We start from the raw sequence: 21857 nt of genomic DNA, 5'->3' as shown, positions 1-21857 counted from the left end.
AATTTTTCTATTGATAAGCTCCTTGTCCAGGTAATTGTTGACTGACAATTATAAATCAACTACCATGTGAGATATTAAGAATCACATGTTATAGATCATTCAGCAAAAGAATTCTTTTGTACCTTTAGAAGTACTGATTGGAGTCTTAAGTTTGCACTTTTCTTATTCTTGATCCTTCCCTTCTTTTATGCACTCTACCGTGATCAGTGTTGGTAGTTTTTCTTTTGTATTTATCCATGTTATTATCCTCTTAACTTGCTGATTAATATTGTCAGTTTAGTAATCATTTAATTGGATAAGTTGTATTGCTTGCTTTACTTAGTATTCATGTCCTTGAATTTTTCAACTTAGGTTTAGTGAAAGTTGTGAGAATCCTTCAGCTTTCTGTTCAATGTTGGCATTTAATGCAAATGAGATTTTTTTTTTCATTTTTTTTGTTAAACTTTTCTTTCATGTGAAGCTTTCTGTTCAATTCCAGCTTAGTTTCTGTTATTTTTTTTTGGATGGATCGCTTGCCTGCTCTGGTTGTTTCTTTTTCTTTCTCCTTTTGTTTTTAGGTTTCCTTTGTGATTTATTTTGTTTGTTTATTGGCTGCTAATATCATTTCGGTTTTGGTTATCAATAAGGAGAAGATTTTCATGGTTTCTTATGGAACCTAATGTTGGGTTCTGGATTTTTAGCATGCTGATGACGAAGGTTTTGTCATTCGTCCATTTCAATTCTAGTACAATTTATGTTGTTATTTACTTTGTTCTAGCCTACATGCTTTACCTGTTCTTATTCCTTTTGTTGTTTGGTTTTCTTTGTGATTTATTTGTTTTATAATTGGCTACCTATTTCATGTATGTTTTGGCGTAGCTTCTTGTCATACTTTTTTAGGTAAAGATGTTGTTTGGCCAATAATATATTGCAAGCTGTATCATAAAGACATCAAACGGGATAAGAAGGATAGCCTAAGATAAGAACATTAATCTCAATATGTTTAATAACAGAAGAGAGATTGATATGTTCGATGTCAGAATTGGGTGTGGTAATCTGATAGCCTGCGCAATCACTAGTTGTAGAAGCGCTGGTTGTGGATTCTTATGAATTGCCAAAGGATTCTTTAGAAGATATTTTTTCATTGTTAGAATCGTCATAATCAATCTCATCCCCGTACAGACCATAAATGATAGGGATGCCAGTATACTCGACTTTGTCATTTGAGTCATACAGCGGAGGACTCCAATCAACATGTTGTTCCACCTATGTATTATCAGAAGAACTAGGTTCATCTTCATCATGAAGAATTTAGTCTTCAAAGTTAATTGTAGGTTTGACTATTGTTGGTGGTTCATCGATGGTTGACACTAGAGGAGTAACATTTGGAGGGATCACTACACGGGTCCTATGATGATGTTTATGCCATAGTTATTAAACCCGAACCGGCCCAGTAGATCGACCCGATACCTGGTGACTGGACCGGTCCAGGCAAGGCAAAAAACCTAGTGGCTCCAATCAACAGTTTTGCATGTTTGTTGATTTCACTGGCTGGGTTCTTTGAGCCATGTTACATTGTAAGTTCACATCTTTTTTTTTTATTTTTTTTATTGTTTGTGCTTTTTTTTTGTTTTTCCGGTGGTTTGCCATGTTTCTATTAGATCTGAATTTTGAATTTTTTTCATGTCTCTTGTTGCTTACATGCTTGTGCTCGGGTTGTTTCTTATATCAGTCCTGTTTTCTCTTTGTTATTCAAGGTAATATTTGAGTTTCCGCTATCATTATAATTTTTTCCCTGTGTTATTTTAATATATTTATCTTTTCTTTTCTTTTGTTCAGTCCTATAAGGGCTGTTTTTTTTTCTTCTAATCAGCTCTTTAGTTGTTGTTTGGCAGCTCGTGCTTTTGGTTTTGTTTTGAGAGAAACTTGGTAACACAGTGCTTGATTGCTAATCTGTCTGAATTTTCTTTTATAGTTCATCCATTGTTTAGTTTCTCTTCAACTCTAAGCTTTGTGGTCAGCTTCTAGAGCTCTCCCACTCTCACTTCTGTTTAAGTTGCTCCTCCAATGATTGTTGGATTGATCAATATTTTTGTTTTAGCTATGGTAACAATAGTTGCTTCCTTTTTGTCTTCTGTTTCTTTTAACACTCTTACCGTTGTGTTTGCTAGGTTTTTTTTTATGCTAAATGATATATCAGGACCTTATGTTGTTAGGTTATTTTATTTGCATTGGTAATATGGGCTATTTTATTTGTCATTAATTGTTGTTTTAGGTTAGGAATTTGTTTTGTTAAATCTATCTAAACAAATCAATGTATATAAGGTAAAGGTACCTTATAATATGAAGGTTTGAAGAGGAAAAATGAGAAGGATTGGATGATTTCTCCCCTCCTCTCCTTCTCCCTAACTTTTCCTCAATCTTTCTTCCTTATCCTAACTTTAATTCCCTCAATTTTGTGTACCCGATTCGCTTAAATCTACCACCACAATCTTTTGCTCCCTTTTATCATGAATTTTTTTTGTTCTTTTTGTGGAGTTTACGATAATTTCTTGCAAAAATTTGGTTGTCTTCTTCCCCTCGGCTGCTCTTGGTGTAGTGATTGTTAACATTACTACAATGCCCTTTCATTTAATTTCTGATTTTTTCGTCCCATTGATTATCCCATCTCGGTGTATTTTAAGATTCAACTGTACTTAAGCCTAGATATGCATCCAATATATTTTTATTTGTTTGTTTGTTTATTTTCAGGGTTTTATCAACCATGATTTGGAAGAGAATGCACAGTAAAAATGAGAACAGTGAAAACACCACACTTTCCAGCTTTATTCTAAATTCAAAAATGTCACTAAAAACCCTTAATGTCTAGCATTTGGTCTCCTGGTACTGCTCTGGAATCTCTGCTTAGGAGAAAACAGCCGAGTTTAAAAGCATAGTCCAGAATAGGAAGCTTAAAATACCCATTTGACTTCTCCATATCCGAACCACCTGTCATGTTTCCAGGCAGTATCTCTTCAAACCATTGCTTGCTTCATTTAACTGATTAATTAAAGCTACAAAAGAAATTGAACAAGGGATATTCCACCCAAAGAGAAAAGAATTGGATTAATGAGATGATCAAAGTCTAAATTTTGTATCAGAGTCAAAATCATAATCAAGGCCTCTGCTTAAATAATATATATGCAACACGGCTAATGCTTATATATATAAAAGTATACGAATCTATCTGTAATGCCTGAGATTGTGTTTCTACCACTCGATATAATTCCAGCATCTCTCCAGCTACTTTCATCCCTTTGTCATCTGGCTTACAATCTTTCTCAAACTGGCCTGAAGTAACACATGCTTCTTTTTGCATCATCTTAGTGACAATAAAGTTTTATCAAAGAATCAGCACCAGCGGTGAATAACCACGGTTGCCGTGGGTGGAACTTGCAGTCCAATACTCCTACAAAACAATCCAGAATCAATTACAACTGTAAGTTTCCTCTTGACAATTCATGTTGTGAAGGCTTCATTAGACCTGTGTGTAAATGCAGTAGCACATAAACGTTATGACAAAAGCTACAAACAGCAAACGGAAGATTTAACCACAAAGCAACACCTTGCCACCACTTCTAGCAATATATAGCTTTTTTTGCCCCAACTGAGAGCTGGTGAAACAATTATAGCTGCACATGCACAGATGTCTGATCTGGGATTGGCTAAAGCTGTTCTATTATTGAAAAGTCATATCCTTCAAGTGCTTATGAGGGAAAGACAAATGCCCCATCCAGCTTTGCTGAGAGTAACTACTTCTAGTAGAGTATGTCTAAACTTCAACCTAATCCCAATTCAAAACAGGATGTATCTGCCCCTTAGTTTACGATGTGTGCATGTGTATGCGACATGTATATCAAAGAACTCACCTCTTCCATTTGAACTTGCATGTCCACGGAGAATTTCCAAGGGAACAATAAGAGGATTCTGATTGAGATCAGAATAAACCATGCCGTGAAAAACATATGCAGTGCAGTCATCAGAGCATGATGCAAATAATGGGTATGAACGATGGAAGGCCACATTGTTTATGTCTTTGGGATGACACCTGAGAAATTTGTAAACCACATAAGAAAAAGCATGAAAAGCAAAATCATGTCAGAAAAAGGTGGACAAACACCAAATTTAAGAGTATCACATGATTTTATATGTACAAATCTTCTGCAAGATTCATCTAGCTAGGTGCTTGAACTCCATAACTTGCTTTTAATTTCATATTGATTTTAATTGACCAAAAAATAAAAGGATCAGAATTCATGTTAGTAACTGCTTCTTCAAAGGTAAATATTGAGACGTACATTAATGGTCACGCAATACTTGAAAGAAAGATGATTATAAAAGAAAAGTCTAATAACAAAAAAAAGGGCAGCATACTTGAGAACTTTGTAAGGTTTAGATGAAAGGTCCATGTCAAACCAACATAACTTTCCATCTCTGCTTCCCACAATTACATTATCACCTGCATGGAAGTCAACCCCGGAGTAAGAACAATGTAAAATAAATAAATATAAAAGACTACTTGTAGAATCTACCAACAAGAATGGGAAGCAGACCAGCAGGATGAACTGAAATAGAGGAAACTTCACGCAATCCAGTCTCCAGCTTCTTGATCAGCTTTTGCTTCAAGAGATCATAAACACGAACATTCTTCTTTGTTGAGACAAAGAAGATGGAGCGAGTAGGATGAAAAACTGCTGACACTGGAAGTCCATGCAGCTTAAATGGATGTCTTTGTGTAAATTTCTTTGAGAGCTGGTGGATAAGAATTGCTTTTGAATCACGTAATCAATAGGTCAAGGCTACAAATCAAAGGCAATAGGTATTCTTGTTTCCTTTTGCTTTAAGTAAATTACTCAGCCTTGGGGTAAAATTAAGTTTATAGAAGACCAGCTTTGAGATATCAATGAAACTAGACATGCAAACAAGAGCACATGTCAAAATATACTCAAGTACTGCCTCAAACAAATGAATACCACACTTTTGATAAAGAGTTTCACTTGTCACGTGTGATAGTTTCACAAGGGAATTTGCAGTTCTATGTGTAATCAAATGAAAACAAAACCAGAATTTAGTATAAAAGATTGATGAACTTCAGAAGATGATGGCCATGGTTTGGCAAACAGATGCAAGAAAATCCCATGAAATAGTAAAACTAGAATACAAAATGACAATTCTAAGCTTGGAGAAATAATAAGATCACAGGATTGTCAAAATGCAGAAATAAAAACTGCTGATGAATATAATTAAGAGATGGAAAGAAATGCATGCTTTTTTAGTTTAGAAACATCATCCATCTTAATATGCAGCTCATATACCAACCAATGGCACTAAATGCAACACATTCCTCACTGAATATGAATGAACAGTCATTCCTTTGCAACCATGAAATTGTCTTACAAAAATAGGAGCCAATAAGAGCAAGAAAATGATACATAAAGGGAATCTAAGTCACCAAAATAAGCACCTAAAAGTCATGTGAGACCAACAGACTTCATGCATTGAACAATACATTCTAGAAACAAAAATAAAATCAAATGATGTGGGGAAAAAAGGATATCAGCTGGCATCACTGTTGAGAAATAGTCTCCCTTACGATGCCATTCCACTGAGTATACAGTCTGCAAGAGTCCAAGAGAGCAAGTGTTAAAATACTAAGAATAATTTCAAATGAACATCTTCAATTAAAACTAGAAAACTACTTTATTTGAGCAGTGTCTAAAATAAGCAAAGAAAATCACCTTAAAATGCTGTAACCTAATTCCTTCATGTTCGTCATCTTGAAGCCAGTTCCAAGCGGACACCTTGTTACCTATGAAAAACAATAAATAGCAAAATATCAGAAAATTTTCATTAGCTACAAAATAATCAATGCAGAAACCATTTTTACACAGACCAGAACCATCAAGAACTGTAGATGTCGCGACATGCAGAAGCTCCTTAACTTTTCTCTGTGTTTCTTCATTTCCCAGCCCAGTGTTCAAAAGGAACACATCTTGTCCCCTGCCAAAGTATTCTTGCTTTAATTGTATGCATGATAAAAAGTTTGAGAAAATTAAACCCCATTGATAAATGCAATTAGCCTTACACAGAGACGGCCAATATAGGAAGTTCCGGCAAAGGATTCCATGCTACATATTGGACAACTTCACCAAACTCCCAGACTTTAATACATCTACAAGTCTCAACCTCCCACAATCGCACAGTTCCATCACTTGAACCTTTCAAAGAACATGAAATCATAAGATCCACATCCAAAGGACAAATTTGATGTTTGGTGGGATGATACTACAAGTATTGAAGATAAACATCCAAACCTGAAGCAATCCACTGTCCTGAAGCTTCAGTGGAAATTGACATAACTGCACCTTTGTGCCCTCTATACTCAAGATAGCATGTTGCTGGGTAAGGTTTGAGATCTTTTCGGCTTGGCAGCTTAGGCTTCAAAGACTCAGGATCAATATTAATCTGCAAAATCAAGTGTACAGATTCTGATTAGCTTTAAGAGGGTAGAACTTTGAACCAAGTATCGTGCAGACTAACTTCAATCTCCAATATGGGCTGGTAACTTACACGTTTCTTGCGAACTCTAGGGCACAAGTATAAATCCAGACAGCGCTCAAAAGAGTCTTTAACAGCATTTTCATATGCTGGGATGCTCCTTAAAGATGTAAACCTGGGTGAATGAAATCTAGTTAAGATGCTAGGTGTATGTAAATGATCAGTATTGAACAAAGAATTCCACAACCATTAACTGATAAACCTGAGTGAATGAAATCTAGTTAAGTTACCTTTTAGGTATAAATTTAGGTCGGTCTTCCTCATCCATTAACTGATAAGAATTGATCTCCTCCTGTGTTGGGATGTATTCTAGAGAAGGATTGTAGGACTCCTCATGGCCTAAAAGCAAAGTAAAGATGAAGAAGCCTCATTCATTCAAGCAATGTTAAAATTTAAAAATATTAATAAAAAAACCATGACCACACCTGGCAAATTTGGTTTTGGAGCAGGAATGTAAGATAAATGCCCAGTCTTTTCTGATGAGCTAGCATCATCCCCCCACAACATGTAGAAACGAGGTTCTTCTTTTGGCTTGTCAAATTTTATTAATCCTTTTCGAATTGCCCTAACCAGTCCAAGAACCTGTAGATTCATAAGACATAAGGCACCGGAAATGAAGCATTGAACAACATCAGGACTTTCACAAATGAACCCCTCCAAATAAAATTCACAATGATGGCTCATTAAAAAGATGATGGCAATTCAAATAAAACCAGAGTGAACAAGTTGACACTTTATTTTCTAAGTGATATAAGATTGATATAATATGATATTACTTGCCTTTTTAGCTTCCCATTTTGAGGGAATGAATCGACTCTTAGGCTCTGGTGCATTTGACAATGGATGCTTTGAATCTTCCCATTTAAACCAATCAACATAAGGCTGAATGAAAACATAAAGAAATCAATTTTGAGCATATAACATTAAGCATGATATGTGTGAAAAAAGATAATAAAAAATCATATTTGTATGAAAATATTCGAACATGAAATTGAATTACAGACCGCATACGGATCAAAGTCACCATGTGGAGCCTTTCCTTTGAGCACTCTACGAATAAGTTTGGTTTCTTCTTTTGTCAACTCTACCTCCTCATCATTGTACTCATCATAAATCTTTCGCCTTGAAAGAAAAATCAACATTAGCAAACAAGTTAGCTAAGATTACACTTGATTAAAGTTGATACCACTTCAAAGATTAATTCTTTTAAGAGAGAAAAGGAGAAGAAAATGATTCAACCTCCTGAAAAGGAAGTGCAAAATATTGAAGAATGAATGTGGTCTAATCATGCTGAAAACAATCTAAAGAATCATTCAAAAGTCTAGTCATTAATTCTGCAAGCATGCGCACTTCAAAGATTAATTCTATTAAGAGAGAAAAGGAGAAGAAAATGATTCATCCGCCTGAAAAGGAAGTGCAAAATATTGAAGAATGAATGTGGTCTAATCATGCTGAAAACAATCTAGAGAATCATTAAAAAGTCCCGGGAGTTCTTTTTTTTTTCCTGTTGAAATCAACCATTTCAATTCATAAAATGAGTGCCAATTAGTCCATTTTAGACTCAACATCCCACATACACATTAACCGCTGACAAAAAAAAATTGATCATTTTTTCATCTCAATCCAAAAACTAAAAATCACAACAACTATAGCATAATTCTAAGCAACCTTGATATTTCACACCCAGTATTGAAGAAAAAGCTCAGGACAGTAAAGCAGTAATGCATTACTGCTCTTGGAGCCTGTACACCAGAAATGAAGCACAGGCATATGCCTGCCATACACCTTTCTACCAGAACAGAGCAAATTATCTTATGACACACAAAATAGTTCTAAAAAATTATAACATTAATAACTTGTTTTCCAAAATAAGAAATGGTAAGAATGTTGTGCTATCTATTGCACAAATATTTTTAGGGCCAAATTATGCCCAAGCTATTTAAATGCTTCCAAATTTCTATCTAGTAATCTGCAAAGTAATTACCAATTATTGAACACAATGACATAATACTGCATTCTATTCTCTTACCCTTACATAATATATACATATTGTAATGATGTGAATGATTCAAAAAACTCTACCATCAACATATCTATGAAAAATTACTAATAAAAGAATTCTAAAAGATATTCACCATCCTCATTAAGCATAAAACAAGTATCAGATAAGAAAAATAGCGCTCGACTTTTCTTCCTCATTAAGCTATATACAGGTTGGTTGGTGCTTTTTTCTTTTATTCTTTCTTTCCTTTTCTCTCGTTTTCAGATGTGATCTTTTACATGAAAGGATTTTCCTAAAGAGTTATTAACATGTCCTAAACTCTCCAATTTAAGGTCAAACCTTCCAACAAACCAACTGGTCTCCTTTCCTTTCCTCACTGTCACTGAAGGAAATCCCTCACCACTCTCTTTTATTCAGCATCCCCTAAATAACTCTGAAACAAAGATAGATGCTCAGGCTGAGTTTGTTAACGCGTTTGAGTTGCGTTTAAAAGTGCTTTTGGGCTGAGAAAGCATAAAATTGATGCTTTTACCAGAGCTTCTGGATGATTTTGAAATAAAGATGTGTCAAAACTATTGAAAAGCACATGGGAAAGCACCATAATGATGTTTTAGCTCAAATGCACTTCTACAAAAGCATCTATACCTCACACACTAAATAGGAAAACTAGCACGCTTGAATAATGGAAATGCAAAGTTGCAAACCCTAACAGAAACAACGCTCTGTCACTTTTCAAGACAGATTATAACTCTCTTAACTATAGGATCCCAAAATGCTATAAGACATAGAATCTTTCCACAGGGGATGAGTTCAAAATAGGTCACTCCACATCTTAAAATCTAACAAAATGAAATCTAGAACATCTACAAGCATCCCTCTCACAAGACCCCACTGCCCTCATCTCTAAGTCAAATATATCGAGAACATTGACAACAACATTGGATAAGAAAGCAAATAAGAATCATTTTCACAAAACCATAAGCCCATTAATCCATGCTTTAAGCTCCTCATAACAAAAAAAAGACATGGTGGAGGAAGAGCTATCTCTAACTCACAGCCTCCACCCATCTTTAAATCCCTTCCCATCCAACAAGCCTCTAAAAATCCAACTTAAAGACAAATCCTTTTTCCCTCTTTGCCTAGTATATGCAACTATTTGTTATAAATGGTATAATGGGAGGGCGAGCCAACCCAGATAAAGCAGAAACATGTTGGCCCTATCTAATTCATGGCATTGCGATATTTGTCCAATATTTTGATGTTCTTGAATGGCGTAACTTGAGAATCTTTCAAGGAAATGAAGTTCTTCTTCTTCCTATCTGATAAAATAGTTTTCCCAACCTCTGATGCTCTTAAGCTGGTTATTTATTGGGGTTTCCTTACCAGATTAGTGAAAATTTGAGGGTTCTTTGGTACTAGTTTCTACTTTTGTTTTTGGAAGGATGCCTTTTCTTCAAGGTGCTGCAATGGATTTTACTAGTCATAATCGCAAAAAGAGAGAAGAAAACCATGATTTTGATGTGGAAATGACAGCAACTGCCCAGTTTTTGTACAAAGAAGCACAGAATATCGCAAACATTAAGATAACTCCAGAGATAGGAAAATAGAATAATGCCACAACTAAAGAATAGTTCAGGGGAAAAACCTTACTAACAAAAGAAGAATAAGGACTGAGTATTTTGCTGCCATTGATAAGTGTTGACATGAGAAAAGCATAAATATAATAGGAAAACTCACCAATTTTTTGAGTCATCAACACTCGCAAGAAATGAATCAAGTTTATCTTGTTTTTCTTTCTTTTTTAGCTTCTTTCCAGCAATGTCATACCCAATATGCTTTTCATCCCTATACCACTCCAATGGAACATCACCGACCGTATTTCTAGGAGCCACCTTTTGAATGAAAATAACCAAACAAATAAATCCCATTTGACAAGGAATTAAGTAAAAACCCGAGTAAATTAAAATTTATTTTTCGAGCATCAAAGGAAGGAGAAAAAAGAAATGTACCTCATCCTCAGAAGAGTCGCTCTCTTCACCTCCCAGATCAGGTTCAGAGTCTTCACTCTGACCTTCATTGGCCAAGCCCTCATTACCACCGGTGTTGTGAAAGCCCTGCAATGGTCATTATTAGGATATTAAAGTACAAATGATCACAATAACAAGGAAAAGTTTCCGGGTGAAACATGAAATTTAATAATATCAAAGGAGAGGGAAAGACAAATACTTCCCTTGTTTAATAGCCAAAAATTTAGAAAAAAGGATTTCACTAAAAACAAATCTTGAACCCTAATTTTGATTAGACACCAGTCAAATTACAACCACCACTAAACCAATCATGATGAATAGACTAGCTTTTACACATAACCAGCCTTCTCTTCTACTTGCATTGTTCTGAAACAGCGAATGCTAGATAACACCACAATTTATTACTACATTTTTCTTTACAGTGTATGCTAATAAATAAAGCAAATTCAGGCAATTACCATGTACCTCATCTCCAGAGGATTCGCTGTCACCAGCTTCTGACTCCTCTGCTGATTTATAATCCTCAGAAGAATCATCCTCGGAAAATTCCTACCATATAAAAGTAACACAAACCTCATTAACGTTATCCAGAACATAAATACGGTACGCATAGAAAAAAACATATATTCCAACAAACACAACACTAACAAGTAACAATTCAAACAACCAAAAAAGCCATAGCCCATCAAGTGTTTATCACAAAATAGTCACTGCAGCATAGAAGTAACAGCTGTGATAGCATAAAAACCAAAAATTTTCATGAGCAGGAACTGTGATTGTTTTGTTTCTGCAGAAAGTAGAAATATTTCATTCTTTCCAGCAAGACCCAGAAGAGAAAGAGCAGTGAAAAATGAAACGGTGCATACCTTGTAATCAGTTGCTGTGTCTTCTTGTTTTTTATGAAGCAGGGATTCTTCTGTACTGAGCTTCTCTTTCTTGGTGGGTTGGGTTTTTTTGCTTTTCTTCTTCTCCTCTCTTTTTTCCACTTCAACTGATTCTTTCTTGCTCGCCCCCATTGCCTCTACCGTCTAACTCTCCAAAATCTCTCTCTCTTCTCTCCCCAGGAGCTAAAGCTGGAACCTTACAGGCGGAGAGAAGGCTGCCTGAAGCAAGAAACCGGATTTCTAAGTTTAGGGTTTTAGTCTCTTAGAGATAGAGAACGAGAACTAGGCCGGACTACTAATATTAGCCCGACTGAATTCTCAGTTGTACAAAAAAAATTGCCCAACAAAAAAGAGAGAGGCTTGATATCTAGCAAGCCTTCATCGAAGGGGGGAAAAATGATTTTCATGACTGACCAAAATTTTTTTGTTACTATTAAAAATAATATTTCAAAAAATTAAATTAATTTTTTAAAAACAATATAACACCTAAGAGATAAAATATAGAGTAAGTGATGAAGGTTGTGTTTGATATCATTTATAAATTATTATTTTTATTTTATTTTAAATCATAAGTTAAAGTTGTTGCTGTAAATAATTTATGGTAAAAGGAAGTTAAATTGAATTTAAATTATACATATTTTTAATAAAAGTGTTTCAAAACAAAATTTTTAAGGAATAAAAATAGTATAAATTAGAAAATTAAATTATAAAAAATTAATGGTTTAGATCTAAGTGCTTGGGAAGGCCATCTAACACTTTAAACTTTAAAAAAAATAATTATTTTTTTATTTTTAGATTATTTTAATATGTTAATATTAAAATTAAAAAAAATATTATTTTAATATATTTTAAATTTATAATATGATTGAAACTTTAAAAAAACTCAAAGGGTATACTTGAAAAGTTAAAAATATAATGATAAAAGCATAATATTAATGAATCTATAAAAGTAATTTAAAATCACGATTTAACACATAAAATTATATAATTTTATAAGTTAATATATATTTAATATATAAATCTTAAAAATAGATAAAATCAGGTGAAATCGATAAATCAAATAGATGGCATACATGGGAACAGATCATCACTCACTCCGTTATTCCTTTCTTGGGCTCACGTCTTATTTTTGGCCCAAATCCGGAGTTCTGGGCCGGGCCAAACAGCCAAGAAAAACCGGGCTTTTCGATTAAACAAATAGAAGAGAAGAGATCCACGTTTCGTCTCGCTTAAAAGTATCAGAGATCAGAACATCTTTCAAATTCAATCCAGCAGGCCAGGGTTTAAGCAGAGAAGAGACTCTCACCATCGTCACATTGCATCACCAGGTGCTTTCTCTCGTAAGACCTCTCTATTTCAGGCTTTCAGCTATACATTAACTAATTTTTTTGCTATGTTTCGAATCAAATCACATTCTTTGATTACCATTGAAATTGACTTTATGGGATTTGAGCTAACTTAATTTTAGTCCTCTTTTAGTCTAAGAAAACCCAAAAATATTAACCCTAGAAATATTGCATGCATTCTTTTACGGTCATTTGTTAGTTTTTATCACAAAATCTCCTTGGAGCTGTTGTTCTTGCTGGTCAATGGTGCTAAGCAGCGAGCTTCCACAGTGCTGTTGCTTTTCTCATGCTTTGTTTTGGAAATAAATTCATGTTTCTGAAGAATAACACTGATTTAGTTTGCTGTTTGAGTCTCTATTTGGGTATTCAAGTTGATCAGTAGTGTGCATCTCATTATTTTTGCTTGTGTGATTCATTTCCATCTTGCAATTTCGCTTTTTTGGTTTTCAACTCTAATGTGCCACAAATTACATGTTACATGTCTCCGAGGCCTTGACCAGCTCTATTTCTCTCTGGCTCCTTCTGTCTTCAGCTCTATTTCTGAAGACAACGTTTTCTTTCTCTGATATTGATTGATGTTGTTTGCAGCAGCCAAGGGCTCTTCAAGCGTGCTCTCCCTCCACAGCTCACCGAGTCCTGTCTCTGCATAGGCAAAAGAGGTGTGTAGTTGCCATTTTTTTCCCATATCAATGATGGGTTCTTTTCAAGTTTTGATTTTTGTTCTTTTTTTTCTTGCCAGTGCATTTTTTTGTGGAGGATAATGGTGAAACTGTGTAAAAATACTATCTTTTTGTCCTCATGTATGTTAAGCTTAACTTTAGCTTGCTGTATGGAAAGCAAAAACCCTAAAGACAACACTGATTATATATTGAAAACCCAAATCAGAAGAATTTTTCAGCTTTTTGTTTAGCGTCTACTCATTTCTTCAATATTCTCGTAGTTTATGGTTTAGGGTTTAAAAATACTATTACTTTGCCCTCATGTATGGTAAGCTTAGCTTTAGCTTCCTGGCTGGAAAGTAAAAACCCTAAAGACAACACTGATTATAGATTGAAACCCCAAATCAGAAGAATATTTCAGCTGTTTGTTTAGCTTTTACCAATTTCTTGAATGTTCTCATAGCTGGAGGTCGGTCTATATAATTGGTTAGGCTGTCAGAATGTTTGAACTCTTGTTGGAGCAAATTGTAGTGCATTGTTACTGCTAGGCTAGGTGTCATTACAGTAAAAGCAAAGTTTGGTAATCGAACTTGTGAGAGACCAATTTTGCTTATGATAATTTTTTTTGTAAAATCAGTATATAGGCTGATTTGAGGTGAATTTGGATTTTCTTGATAAGTGTGGTTTGTGGGTTTTGATGCGATTTTTTTTTCTTTTGCAGGTTTTTTTTAACTATTTGGTAATTGAACATGATGAATTTTACAACGATATTGTGCAAACGTTTGACTGTGAAGGAACTGGTCACCAATGTCCCCGTCTATGAAAGCATTGCTGGTAATGCCTGTTTCCTTCGAGAACATTGTTTTATTTGTATCGACTTTCTTTGAATTTGCGTGGGATGGTGTCTTTGTGATTATGAAAGCATTACTGGTAATGCCTGTTCCCTTCCAGAACATTGTTTTTTTTGTATCATCTTTCTTTGAATTTGAGTGTGATGGTGTTATGGTGTCGTTGTGATTATGGTTTAGATGGGTCTTCTAGTGGATTAAGCTTGATGTTTAGACGTTGGGCTACCAAAAAACAAGCTGGGTCCACAAAGAATGGACGGGACTCGAAACCTAAGAACCTAGGGGTCAAGAAATTTGGTGGAGAGGTTAGTACTTGACACTAATTTTTCTTGTTTTATTTCTCCTCTGATAACTGATATCAACTAGACAATGTTGAATTCTCATTTTGATGGCTTTAATATGTTGTACAGAGGGTTATACCTGGAAATATCATAGTTCGGCAACGAGGCACTCGTTTTCATCCTGGAGACTATGTTGGGATGGGGAAAGATCACACGCTTTTTGCCTTGAAGGAAGGAAATGTGAAGTTTGAAACAAACAAGCTTACAGGCCGCAAATGGGTGCATGTGGAGCCTAAGTATGGATATGAGCTCCATCCTATTTACACAAAAGCAAGTGGTGATTCAGCACAGGTGACAACAGCCTCATGAAGTGCTCTCTCTCCCTCTACATGATTCATATACGTTCTCTTGTTTTCCTTGGATTTGTTTTTCTTGGAAACCTTTGTGGATGATTTAGGGGTTGGCTTGAAGTCTAAACTTGTGGAATGCAAACCTGATGGATTTTTATGAACGTTCAAATAGAGCAGATTTAGTTGTGAAAATCTTTGCTGGTGATGCTGTCTCTTTGGTGATAGAATAATGTTTATATTCCTGTTGACAATGGAGACTTAGAATTTGAACAAGTTGGGATTATGTTGTTGCAATTAAATGAGGTTTATTTTAAATTGAATGTATCGAAACACTCTAATAATTATCCTATAGGTGTGCACAACTTAATGTCTGCATGTCACATGGACAGAATGCATATAGATTTATAGGATGTGGTTTCTTGGTTCAGTAAATGCTTACTTGGCTTGATTTTATGTTGGGTTTTTAGTAGTATTTCTTCCCTTACTCTTCCGATAATCAGGTCAGCTGGTTAGTTATGTGTAAACAACTGTTATGGGCTTATCTCCAACAAACAATCTTGATTTTTAATTGTAATTCTTGGTTGAGATTCTAAATTCTGTCCATATAGTTTGAATTGATATCCAGTAATGAACCTTGATGAGAAGGGACAGATTCTGAACTCTCTCTCTGGGGGACTGGCCTGCTCTCAGTTGATCATTTATAAGTTTATGCCTCTCCTAAAACAGCCTGAACCAGCACTAGAAATGCGTCAAAAAAATTGATGAAAGAGTGTCAATTCAATTCAAAATATTTCGCTCTCTGCCTTTGTGGATGATATTGAGAATTTGCAGGGCTGCAAAACTCTGAACAAGCATAGGAAAACATTTAAATAGCATAGACACAAAACAACATATTACATTGCATCAACATACAGAAATTCAACTCACCTTGCAACACTTCATGCACAAACTTTTCTACGTTGTCTATCTTTTTCTGAACTTTCAATACAAAAGGCTAAATAAAAACCAAACCCAGTTTTCTCAATTAAAACACACTTCAGGAGATGCATATAGAGGGTTATTAAGAGTATTAGATGATCCTTTTTTCTTGAAAAACAAGTCTCCCACAAGAGGAACAATAGGCTTCTTTTTCATTGCCTTCCTCTCCTCCTTTCCTCGGAAGCACTCTTTCTCCTCCCCAAGACTCAATATTTGAGCCAAGGTTGGAGAATTCTCCATTCTTATCATCAATTCTCTCATCCTTTCTTCCTCTTTAAGAAGAAGATCTTCCTTCTTTTCCCTCTCAAAACTCACCGCTTTCATCTCCACCGCCTCCTTAGCTGCAGCTGCCTCTGCCCTAGCCAACTTAGACATATTCTTGTGAAGCTCGGCATTCAAAGAAGCCAGTGCAATTTCATTCTCGGACTCTCTCTCCTTTAGCAACTTCAGTTCAGTCTTTGTTTCCTTAAGTTCAGCCTCAAGTTTCATTAGAGCACCAAAGACCTCATTTTGTTCATGATGATGATCTTCTTTAGGGCTTCTGTAGCTAGGACTTGGTGATAAGAACCTCCATGAAATATTTTCTTCTCCAGGAGGATTATAATAAGGCTTCGAAGAGTATATTTCTCCTACGAGAATCCGCTTGCCGAAGATGGCAACAGCTTCTTTGACTGATCGAAATGGGCGAGAAGTGTCAACCGAGGAGCTGTAGTCTTTTGCTGGTTTTGGAGAAAGAGTAGGGGTTTCCATATTGTTGAAGAATGACTAGACATTGGTGGTGTTTTGGAGGGGTGAGAGGGAATATTTGATGACGGGGTTGGTTTGGTCCGGGTTTTCTTTGCTTTTACTTCAAAATATTACAGAGAGTACAAAAAGGAGAAGCTATGGGAGATGGAGGCTGTTGTTTCAAGGTTAAGACAATGTAGAAAGTTCGTACAAGGAAGACAGAGACTAGAAAACTACCACTACAACATGGATTCTTCTATTTTTCATCCATTTTTTTTAATATATATACAGTCCTTTTTCAAATAATAATAATAATAATAATCAAATTTTGTTTTTCAAATAAAACTACTAAGATATATTTATTAAAAATCAATAACACAGGAACTTCTAGACTCATTAAACAATCAAATGCATCGATTTTTGGCAAAATCTGCAGGCCTGTGACAAAGGATGGATGAGCTGTGCAACTCGCCTTCTGTTTTGACTGTTATCCAAGAGGGACTAGCAAACCTTCTCCCATGCAGTCCATTTCCGATATCTTATTCAGAGGACTGAGTGATATTCAATCTTCTTGGAGCTAGGCAAAAACAATGCTCAACAGATAAGGAAGTATAACGAGGATCCTACACTAAATTAGTTAGTATCAGCAGCTAAATTTCAAAGAACATGGTGAAGATGGTTGCGTGAATACAAAATGATTTGCAATTTCCTCAAATTGGATTTTCAAAATATCAGTATCCAACGACTGCATCCTTCTACACTGTACACAATCTAATGTGGTATTTATACAGGTATTAAGAGTTCAATGACTCCTTTTATTTGATAATCTCATGCTCTGGACTAGAAATCTGAAAGTGCATCATAGGAGTTGAACTGCAGCAATGGCTGGAATTTTCTCGCGTAATTTCTGGGTGACAGCCACTCGTACAGTCATGACCCCAGCTGCTGGCCCTGTTAATCGGACTTTAACTATTGGTTCCTCAATTGCCACTAGTTCAAGAGATCCTCCTGCTGCCCCAACAAGGTATGGCCTTATTTCTTCCAGTACCTGGCACAATAACAAGTATATAAGCAGCCTAACAACATTGAAGTTTGAGAAGGAAATGACCATCATATACTTCCAATTTGGGCTTATTATGGGATTGGAGAGCAGGGGTGTTTATATGCGGAAGAAAAGGAAGATAAAAAAATGCTGCCACAGCCATAAGGCTATGAGGTTACTGGCCCTAATGAAAAGCAGAACGTTGCCAATCAGAAACAGCTCAATATCTCTCATCAGGCATTGCATCTCAAAGGCAGTAACTTCAGGGGCCTCAATAAAATGAAATACACCAGCACAAAAACACCGTTGTGCTTCTGACCATCTTAGACTTGACAGAAGCAAACATGTATATTGATAGAAAAGTACCCTATAGTATCAGAGAACAGGGGAAGGACATACAATACAGGAGAAAAGAGACTTCACCAAGAAACAAAAGCTGAAAAGAACCAACCAAAAACAACAGAAGACATCAAAACTCTCCAATTTCACTGCAAACCTGCTGAAGAAAATCTCTAGAGAGTGACAGCACCAATTTTAAGCTAGTAGAACTAGCTTATCCTAAAGCAGGACAAAAAAAAAAAGAGCTTCCAACCTGAAAAATTCTAAAGTTTCTCTCCTGCCAAAGATTCCAAATCAATGACAAAGCACAGTACCACAAGACTTCCTCCTTATAAATTCCCAACACCCTCAAACCTTTGTTAAAAGCAGCTCTTATAAGGTATAGAACACTCAAGAATATCCAGATACTTTGAAAACCCTATCCCAAAGTATAAAATCAATTGAGGCTATTACTGATAGACATCACAGCCAAAGTTGTTACATAATGGTTAGCTATCATGTGTTATGACCGCGTCACAGAAAATGCAGCAACCTATTGGGATATAAAAAAGTCAAGTAGAATCTTATTGACAGTTTAAGCTACTACTTGTCTGTTCGCCTTGATGGCAGTTTGTGAGCCACATGAGCTAATTATCTGACAATAGGCCATTGAGGAAAGAACCTAGCCTGTAATTCCAATTCCATTTTCCAGCAAAGGCAAAATTCTCTTAGAAGGGAGGTAAGCCTTGGTATTAGAGTCATATAGGCTTGAATGAGCAAGTAGGGGACCATTCACTGTTCATTTGTTGATTTCATAGGTTTAGACATCCTCAAAATTCTATGATGGTAATGTGCAGTAACCACTCATAATTTAAGTTCTCCAAGAGGAGCAAAAAATTACAAAAGGGGGTTGAAACTGCGCAGCCAGTAGAAGCTGGCGGTGGAACACGGAAGAAGGGACTCTCAAAGTGCATCCTAGTTTAGAGAACTTTAAGACGAGTCATAGAAAACACAGCACTCTAGACCCAAAGTAAATACCAAGAGCTAACATAAGAGTTGATGCAAAACCACACTTGGGAAGAATAAATTGTAAAAGGAGGAAAATGTTCCAGAAGCAAGTAGAGGGCCATAGAAATTATTTACAAGCACCAAGAGTGCCACTCACTGGCATAAGACTGCTGTTTACTCTGTAATCTAACAGAATTAGAACAATAATTTCAGAAAGCAAATACACATGCACACAAAAAATTTACTATTCTCAGGAGGCACCATCCATGATTGTAAAACTGCATGAAGCTCCTCTGAGTAATAAGCGAATGGAGTAGAGACCTATACACTCTGTTCTTTTTTTTTTCAATTTTTATCCTGCAATTTAGCATCTTTGAATCTTTTTTTTTTCTCCTTTTACCACTACAACGTGGATCCTTTCGAGAGGTGGTTCATAATTTAAAAACTGTTCAATTCCATTCCAAAGCAATATATGTAAGCACTGAAAATAAAGGCTTCAATTTGATTACCTTCTCTATATTCTCTCCGTTCAGCTCAAGCCCAGTTTCTTCATCCGCTACAGCTTCTACTGCAACTATCTCAGGAATCTTTTCCATTAAGCGACGCTCAATACCCATCTTCATCGTCATAACCGAAGCAGAACAAGAACTACATGCTCCTTGTAATTTCAACCGAACAACATTTCCATCAATCTCATGCAATGCCACATTACCACCATCTGAAATCAGGTAAGGTCTAACCTCATCCAATACACTCTCAACATTGTCTGCAGTCAACGGCAATTCTACCGCTGAATCTGGAGTAGCAACAGCCTTAACAACTACACAGCGTAAAAAATGACTTATTCAGCAACATCACTTAATAAAATAAATCAAACCCATTAATTATTTCACTCTAAAAAATTAACTTAGCTATTTTCTAACAATATAAACTAAACCCATCAATTATTCCACTCCAAACTGCGTACCTAGCTAATTTCTACGAAATTAAAAGATTACAAAAAGGGCATGATGAATTATATATATTCACGATTATTGTAAGAGAGAAAAGAGAGAAAAAGAACCTGGCCTCCTCCGTGTGAAAGAAGGCGATCGAATTCGCAAGGAACGGCAAGGTATGCCTCGCCGCAGGTGACTGGGGCTCCTCGAATGGGTACCAAAAAAGCTCGAACGACTCTGTGAATATGGGATTCAGTTATTCAACGTCAAAAAAAAAAAGAAGAAAAAAAAAGTTGAGACAGGGAGAGAAGGAGGAAACCTTGTAAAGAATAGCAGGAGGGTGAGGAGAGCTGCAGGAGGTGTCTAGGCCTTGTTGAGCCCTGCAGTAGCAAGTTGGGTTCAACACCACCGATTGCATATCTCTTTCTCTCTTCCTTGATGAGGAAAAGAAAACAACAGATTGGTTTCGGAATCGGCAAAACGAGAGAGAGAGAGAGAGAGAGAGAGAGAGAGGAGAGCTGTCTGTGGAGATGGGAGAGGAGAGAGCTTTGTCTGTTTGTCTGGTAAATGAAAGAAGCTGGGGTGCTGATGCTGCCAGGAAAGCATAATAAGAATTATAGTAGTAGTAGCTGACAAATGTGCCTTTGCTTCCCATTTCTTCTATTTTTCAATTTTCATTTTTCTTTTTTAAATATCTTAGAGTTGACTGGCTCGGTTTTAGCTAGCTTAATTTATCTGTTTAATTAAGTTTAGTTGTATCAATATTTCTTTTATTTTGATTTAAAACTCAGCCTGATTAAGTTTTGAATCATGAATTTTTTATATCTAACTGAGTTTTTTTTATTAATACAAATATTTAAATTAGATTGTATGCACCTCGATTAATTTTTTAAATTCTGAAATTAACGATCATATAAATCTCTAGTGATTCTAAGGTTTATAAGATTCGAACTGATAATTTTTAAGAATCAGATTAAAGATCTGATCAGTTGAGCTATACCCCTTAAAATTAATAACTATATATAATATAATTTCAATTTAATTTCAATGCAAGAAAATAAAGTGTCATAGTTATATGGATGCCTTTTATGATATGTTGAAATTTATTAGTCGAAAATGGAAAAATTATTTATGTGCTTAGTATAATGAAATCAACATGAATTAATAAATTGTAAAAGTTTTATGAAAGCTAATTAAAGATTAAAACAAAAGGTCTTAATAAAAATTAATAAAAAAAGTAAAAAAGGGTTTTAAAGATTTAATTTTTTTTAAAAAAATAATGTATTTCTTTAATCAAAATTCTAACTTTTTATCTATATACTTTTTTCCATGTTTTAATGAAATATTAATTTTTTTTTATTAACAACATAGTTTTTACAATAAAAATTTAACGCCGATAAAAATAAACATTTACAATAATTTGATCATTTAAATTCACAAGAAAAATGTATTTCTTTAATGAAAACCCTTTTTTTCTTATTCATTTTTTTTTAATGAAACATGTATTTCTTATTAGAAGATGTCAAAAGGGATTAATTTTTTATACTATGGCTATGAATAAAATAAGATTGTGCTCTAATAGATTTTATTTCATAATTGGTAATAAATAATTTAAAGATAAGCTTGAGTAGCTCTACTATGGATAATTGTTGTAGAATTAAAAACATTTGGTATTCTTTGTTTATAATAATCATATGCATGAAATTATTTATTTAACTCTAATAGATTTTATTTCATAATTGGTAATAAATAATTTAAAGATAAGCTTGAGTAGCTCTACTATGGATAATTGTTGTAGAATTAAAAACATTTGGTATTCTTTGTTTATAATAATCATATGCATGAAATTATTTATTTAACTTTATTTAAAAAAA

At 35.0% G+C, this 21857-nt stretch overlaps 4 protein-coding genes across 8 annotated transcripts; 1 reads left to right on the top strand and 3 right to left on the bottom strand.

The window, feature by feature from the left end:
• Positions 1-3058: 3058 nt before the first annotated feature.
• Positions 3059-11865, bottom strand: LOC133700429 (ribosome biogenesis protein BOP1 homolog). Of its 2 annotated transcripts, none has more exons than XM_062123949.1 (18): positions 11472-11863; positions 11071-11154; positions 10588-10692; positions 10316-10470; positions 7581-7698; positions 7357-7458; positions 7002-7158; positions 6807-6915; positions 6589-6691; positions 6333-6483; positions 6104-6236; positions 5912-6018; positions 5757-5827; positions 5576-5636; positions 4572-4799; positions 4393-4477; positions 3888-4066; positions 3059-3427 (listed from the first exon to the last, which is right to left on the bottom strand). In XM_062123949.1, the coding sequence occupies exons 1-18, from the start codon at positions 11619-11621 to the stop codon at positions 3342-3344; spliced, it is 2184 nt and encodes a 727-aa protein (XP_061979933.1). In that variant the 5' UTR covers positions 11622-11863; the 3' UTR covers positions 3059-3341. The 2 variants fall into 2 exon arrangements, with proteins under 2 accessions (XP_061979933.1, XP_061979934.1); XM_062123950.1 differs by having other exon boundaries at positions 3367-3502; positions 11472-11865.
• An 846-nt stretch (positions 11866-12711) lies between these two features.
• On the top strand, positions 12712-15288 carry LOC133701588 (uncharacterized). 4 transcript variants are annotated; one of them, XM_062125551.1, is made up of 5 exons: positions 12712-12817; positions 13424-13494; positions 14216-14328; positions 14523-14647; positions 14753-15288. In XM_062125551.1, exons 3-5 carry the CDS (start codon positions 14244-14246, stop codon positions 14990-14992), a joined length of 450 nt encoding a protein of 149 aa, XP_061981535.1. In that variant the 5' UTR covers positions 12712-12817; positions 13424-13494; positions 14216-14243; the 3' UTR covers positions 14993-15288. The 4 variants fall into 4 exon arrangements, with proteins under 4 accessions (XP_061981535.1, XP_061981534.1, XP_061981536.1 ...); XM_062125550.1 differs by having other exon boundaries at positions 12717-12829; XM_062125552.1 differs by having other exon boundaries at positions 12726-12817; positions 13427-13494.
• A 539-nt stretch (positions 15289-15827) lies between these two features.
• LOC133701587 (WEB family protein At3g51220-like) lies at positions 15828-16764 on the bottom strand. The gene has a single exon (XM_062125548.1). It carries the CDS (start codon positions 16699-16701, stop codon positions 15994-15996), a length of 708 nt encoding a protein of 235 aa, XP_061981532.1. The 5' UTR covers positions 16702-16764; the 3' UTR covers positions 15828-15993.
• A 597-nt stretch (positions 16765-17361) lies between these two features.
• On the bottom strand, positions 17362-20654 carry LOC133701586 (nifU-like protein 2, chloroplastic). Its single transcript, XM_062125547.1, has 4 exons — positions 20303-20654; positions 20109-20220; positions 19555-19865; positions 17362-17725 (listed from the first exon to the last, which is right to left on the bottom strand). The coding sequence occupies exons 1-4, from the start codon at positions 20636-20638 to the stop codon at positions 17537-17539; spliced, it is 948 nt and encodes a 315-aa protein (XP_061981531.1). The 5' UTR covers positions 20639-20654; the 3' UTR covers positions 17362-17536.
• Positions 20655-21857: the final 1203 nt, after the last annotated feature.

This window comes from Populus nigra, chromosome 8 (genome assembly GCF_951802175.1).
Source record: "Populus nigra chromosome 8, ddPopNigr1.1, whole genome shotgun sequence".
NCBI classification, from domain to species: Eukaryota; Viridiplantae; Streptophyta; class Magnoliopsida; order Malpighiales; family Salicaceae; genus Populus; species Populus nigra.
The sequence above is the reverse complement of the archived record's forward strand: the minus strand, read 5'-3'. Positions and strand labels throughout refer to the sequence as shown.

Bases quoted from the DNA above. Each gene is read 5' to 3' on its own strand.
- LOC133700429 (XM_062123949.1), bottom strand. From the start codon at position 11,621: ATGGGGGCGAGCAAGAAAGAATCAGTTGAAGTGGAAAAAAGAGAGGAG. The intron at 7,159-7,356 runs GCAAGTAATATC...ATGAATCTACAG, and splicing joins CAAAATGGGAAGCTAAAAAG to GTTCTTGGACTGGTTAGGGC. The intron at 4,067-4,392 runs GTATGCTGCCCT...CAAATTTCTCAG, and splicing joins AAACCTTACAAAGTTCTCAA to GTGTCATCCCAAAGACATAA.
- LOC133701588 (XM_062125551.1), top strand. From the start codon at position 14,244: ATGATGAATTTTACAACGATATTGTGCAAACGTTTGACTGTGAAGGAA. The intron at 14,329-14,522 runs GTAATGCCTGTT...ATTATGGTTTAG, and splicing joins CGTCTATGAAAGCATTGCTG to ATGGGTCTTCTAGTGGATTA. The intron at 14,648-14,752 runs GTTAGTACTTGA...TATGTTGTACAG, and splicing joins TCAAGAAATTTGGTGGAGAG to AGGGTTATACCTGGAAATAT.
- LOC133701587 (XM_062125548.1), bottom strand. From the start codon at position 16,701: ATGGAAACCCCTACTCTTTCTCCAAAACCAGCAAAAGACTACAGCTCC.
- LOC133701586 (XM_062125547.1), bottom strand. From the start codon at position 20,638: ATGGGAAGCAAAGGCACATTTGTCAGCTACTACTACTATAATTCTTAT. The intron at 20,221-20,302 runs GTTTCCTCCTTC...CCATATTCACAG, and splicing joins CTCCTGCTATTCTTTACAAG to AGTCGTTCGAGCTTTTTTGG. The intron at 17,726-19,554 runs GTAATCAAATTG...TTATTGTGCCAG, and splicing joins ACGGAGAGAATATAGAGAAG to GTACTGGAAGAAATAAGGCC.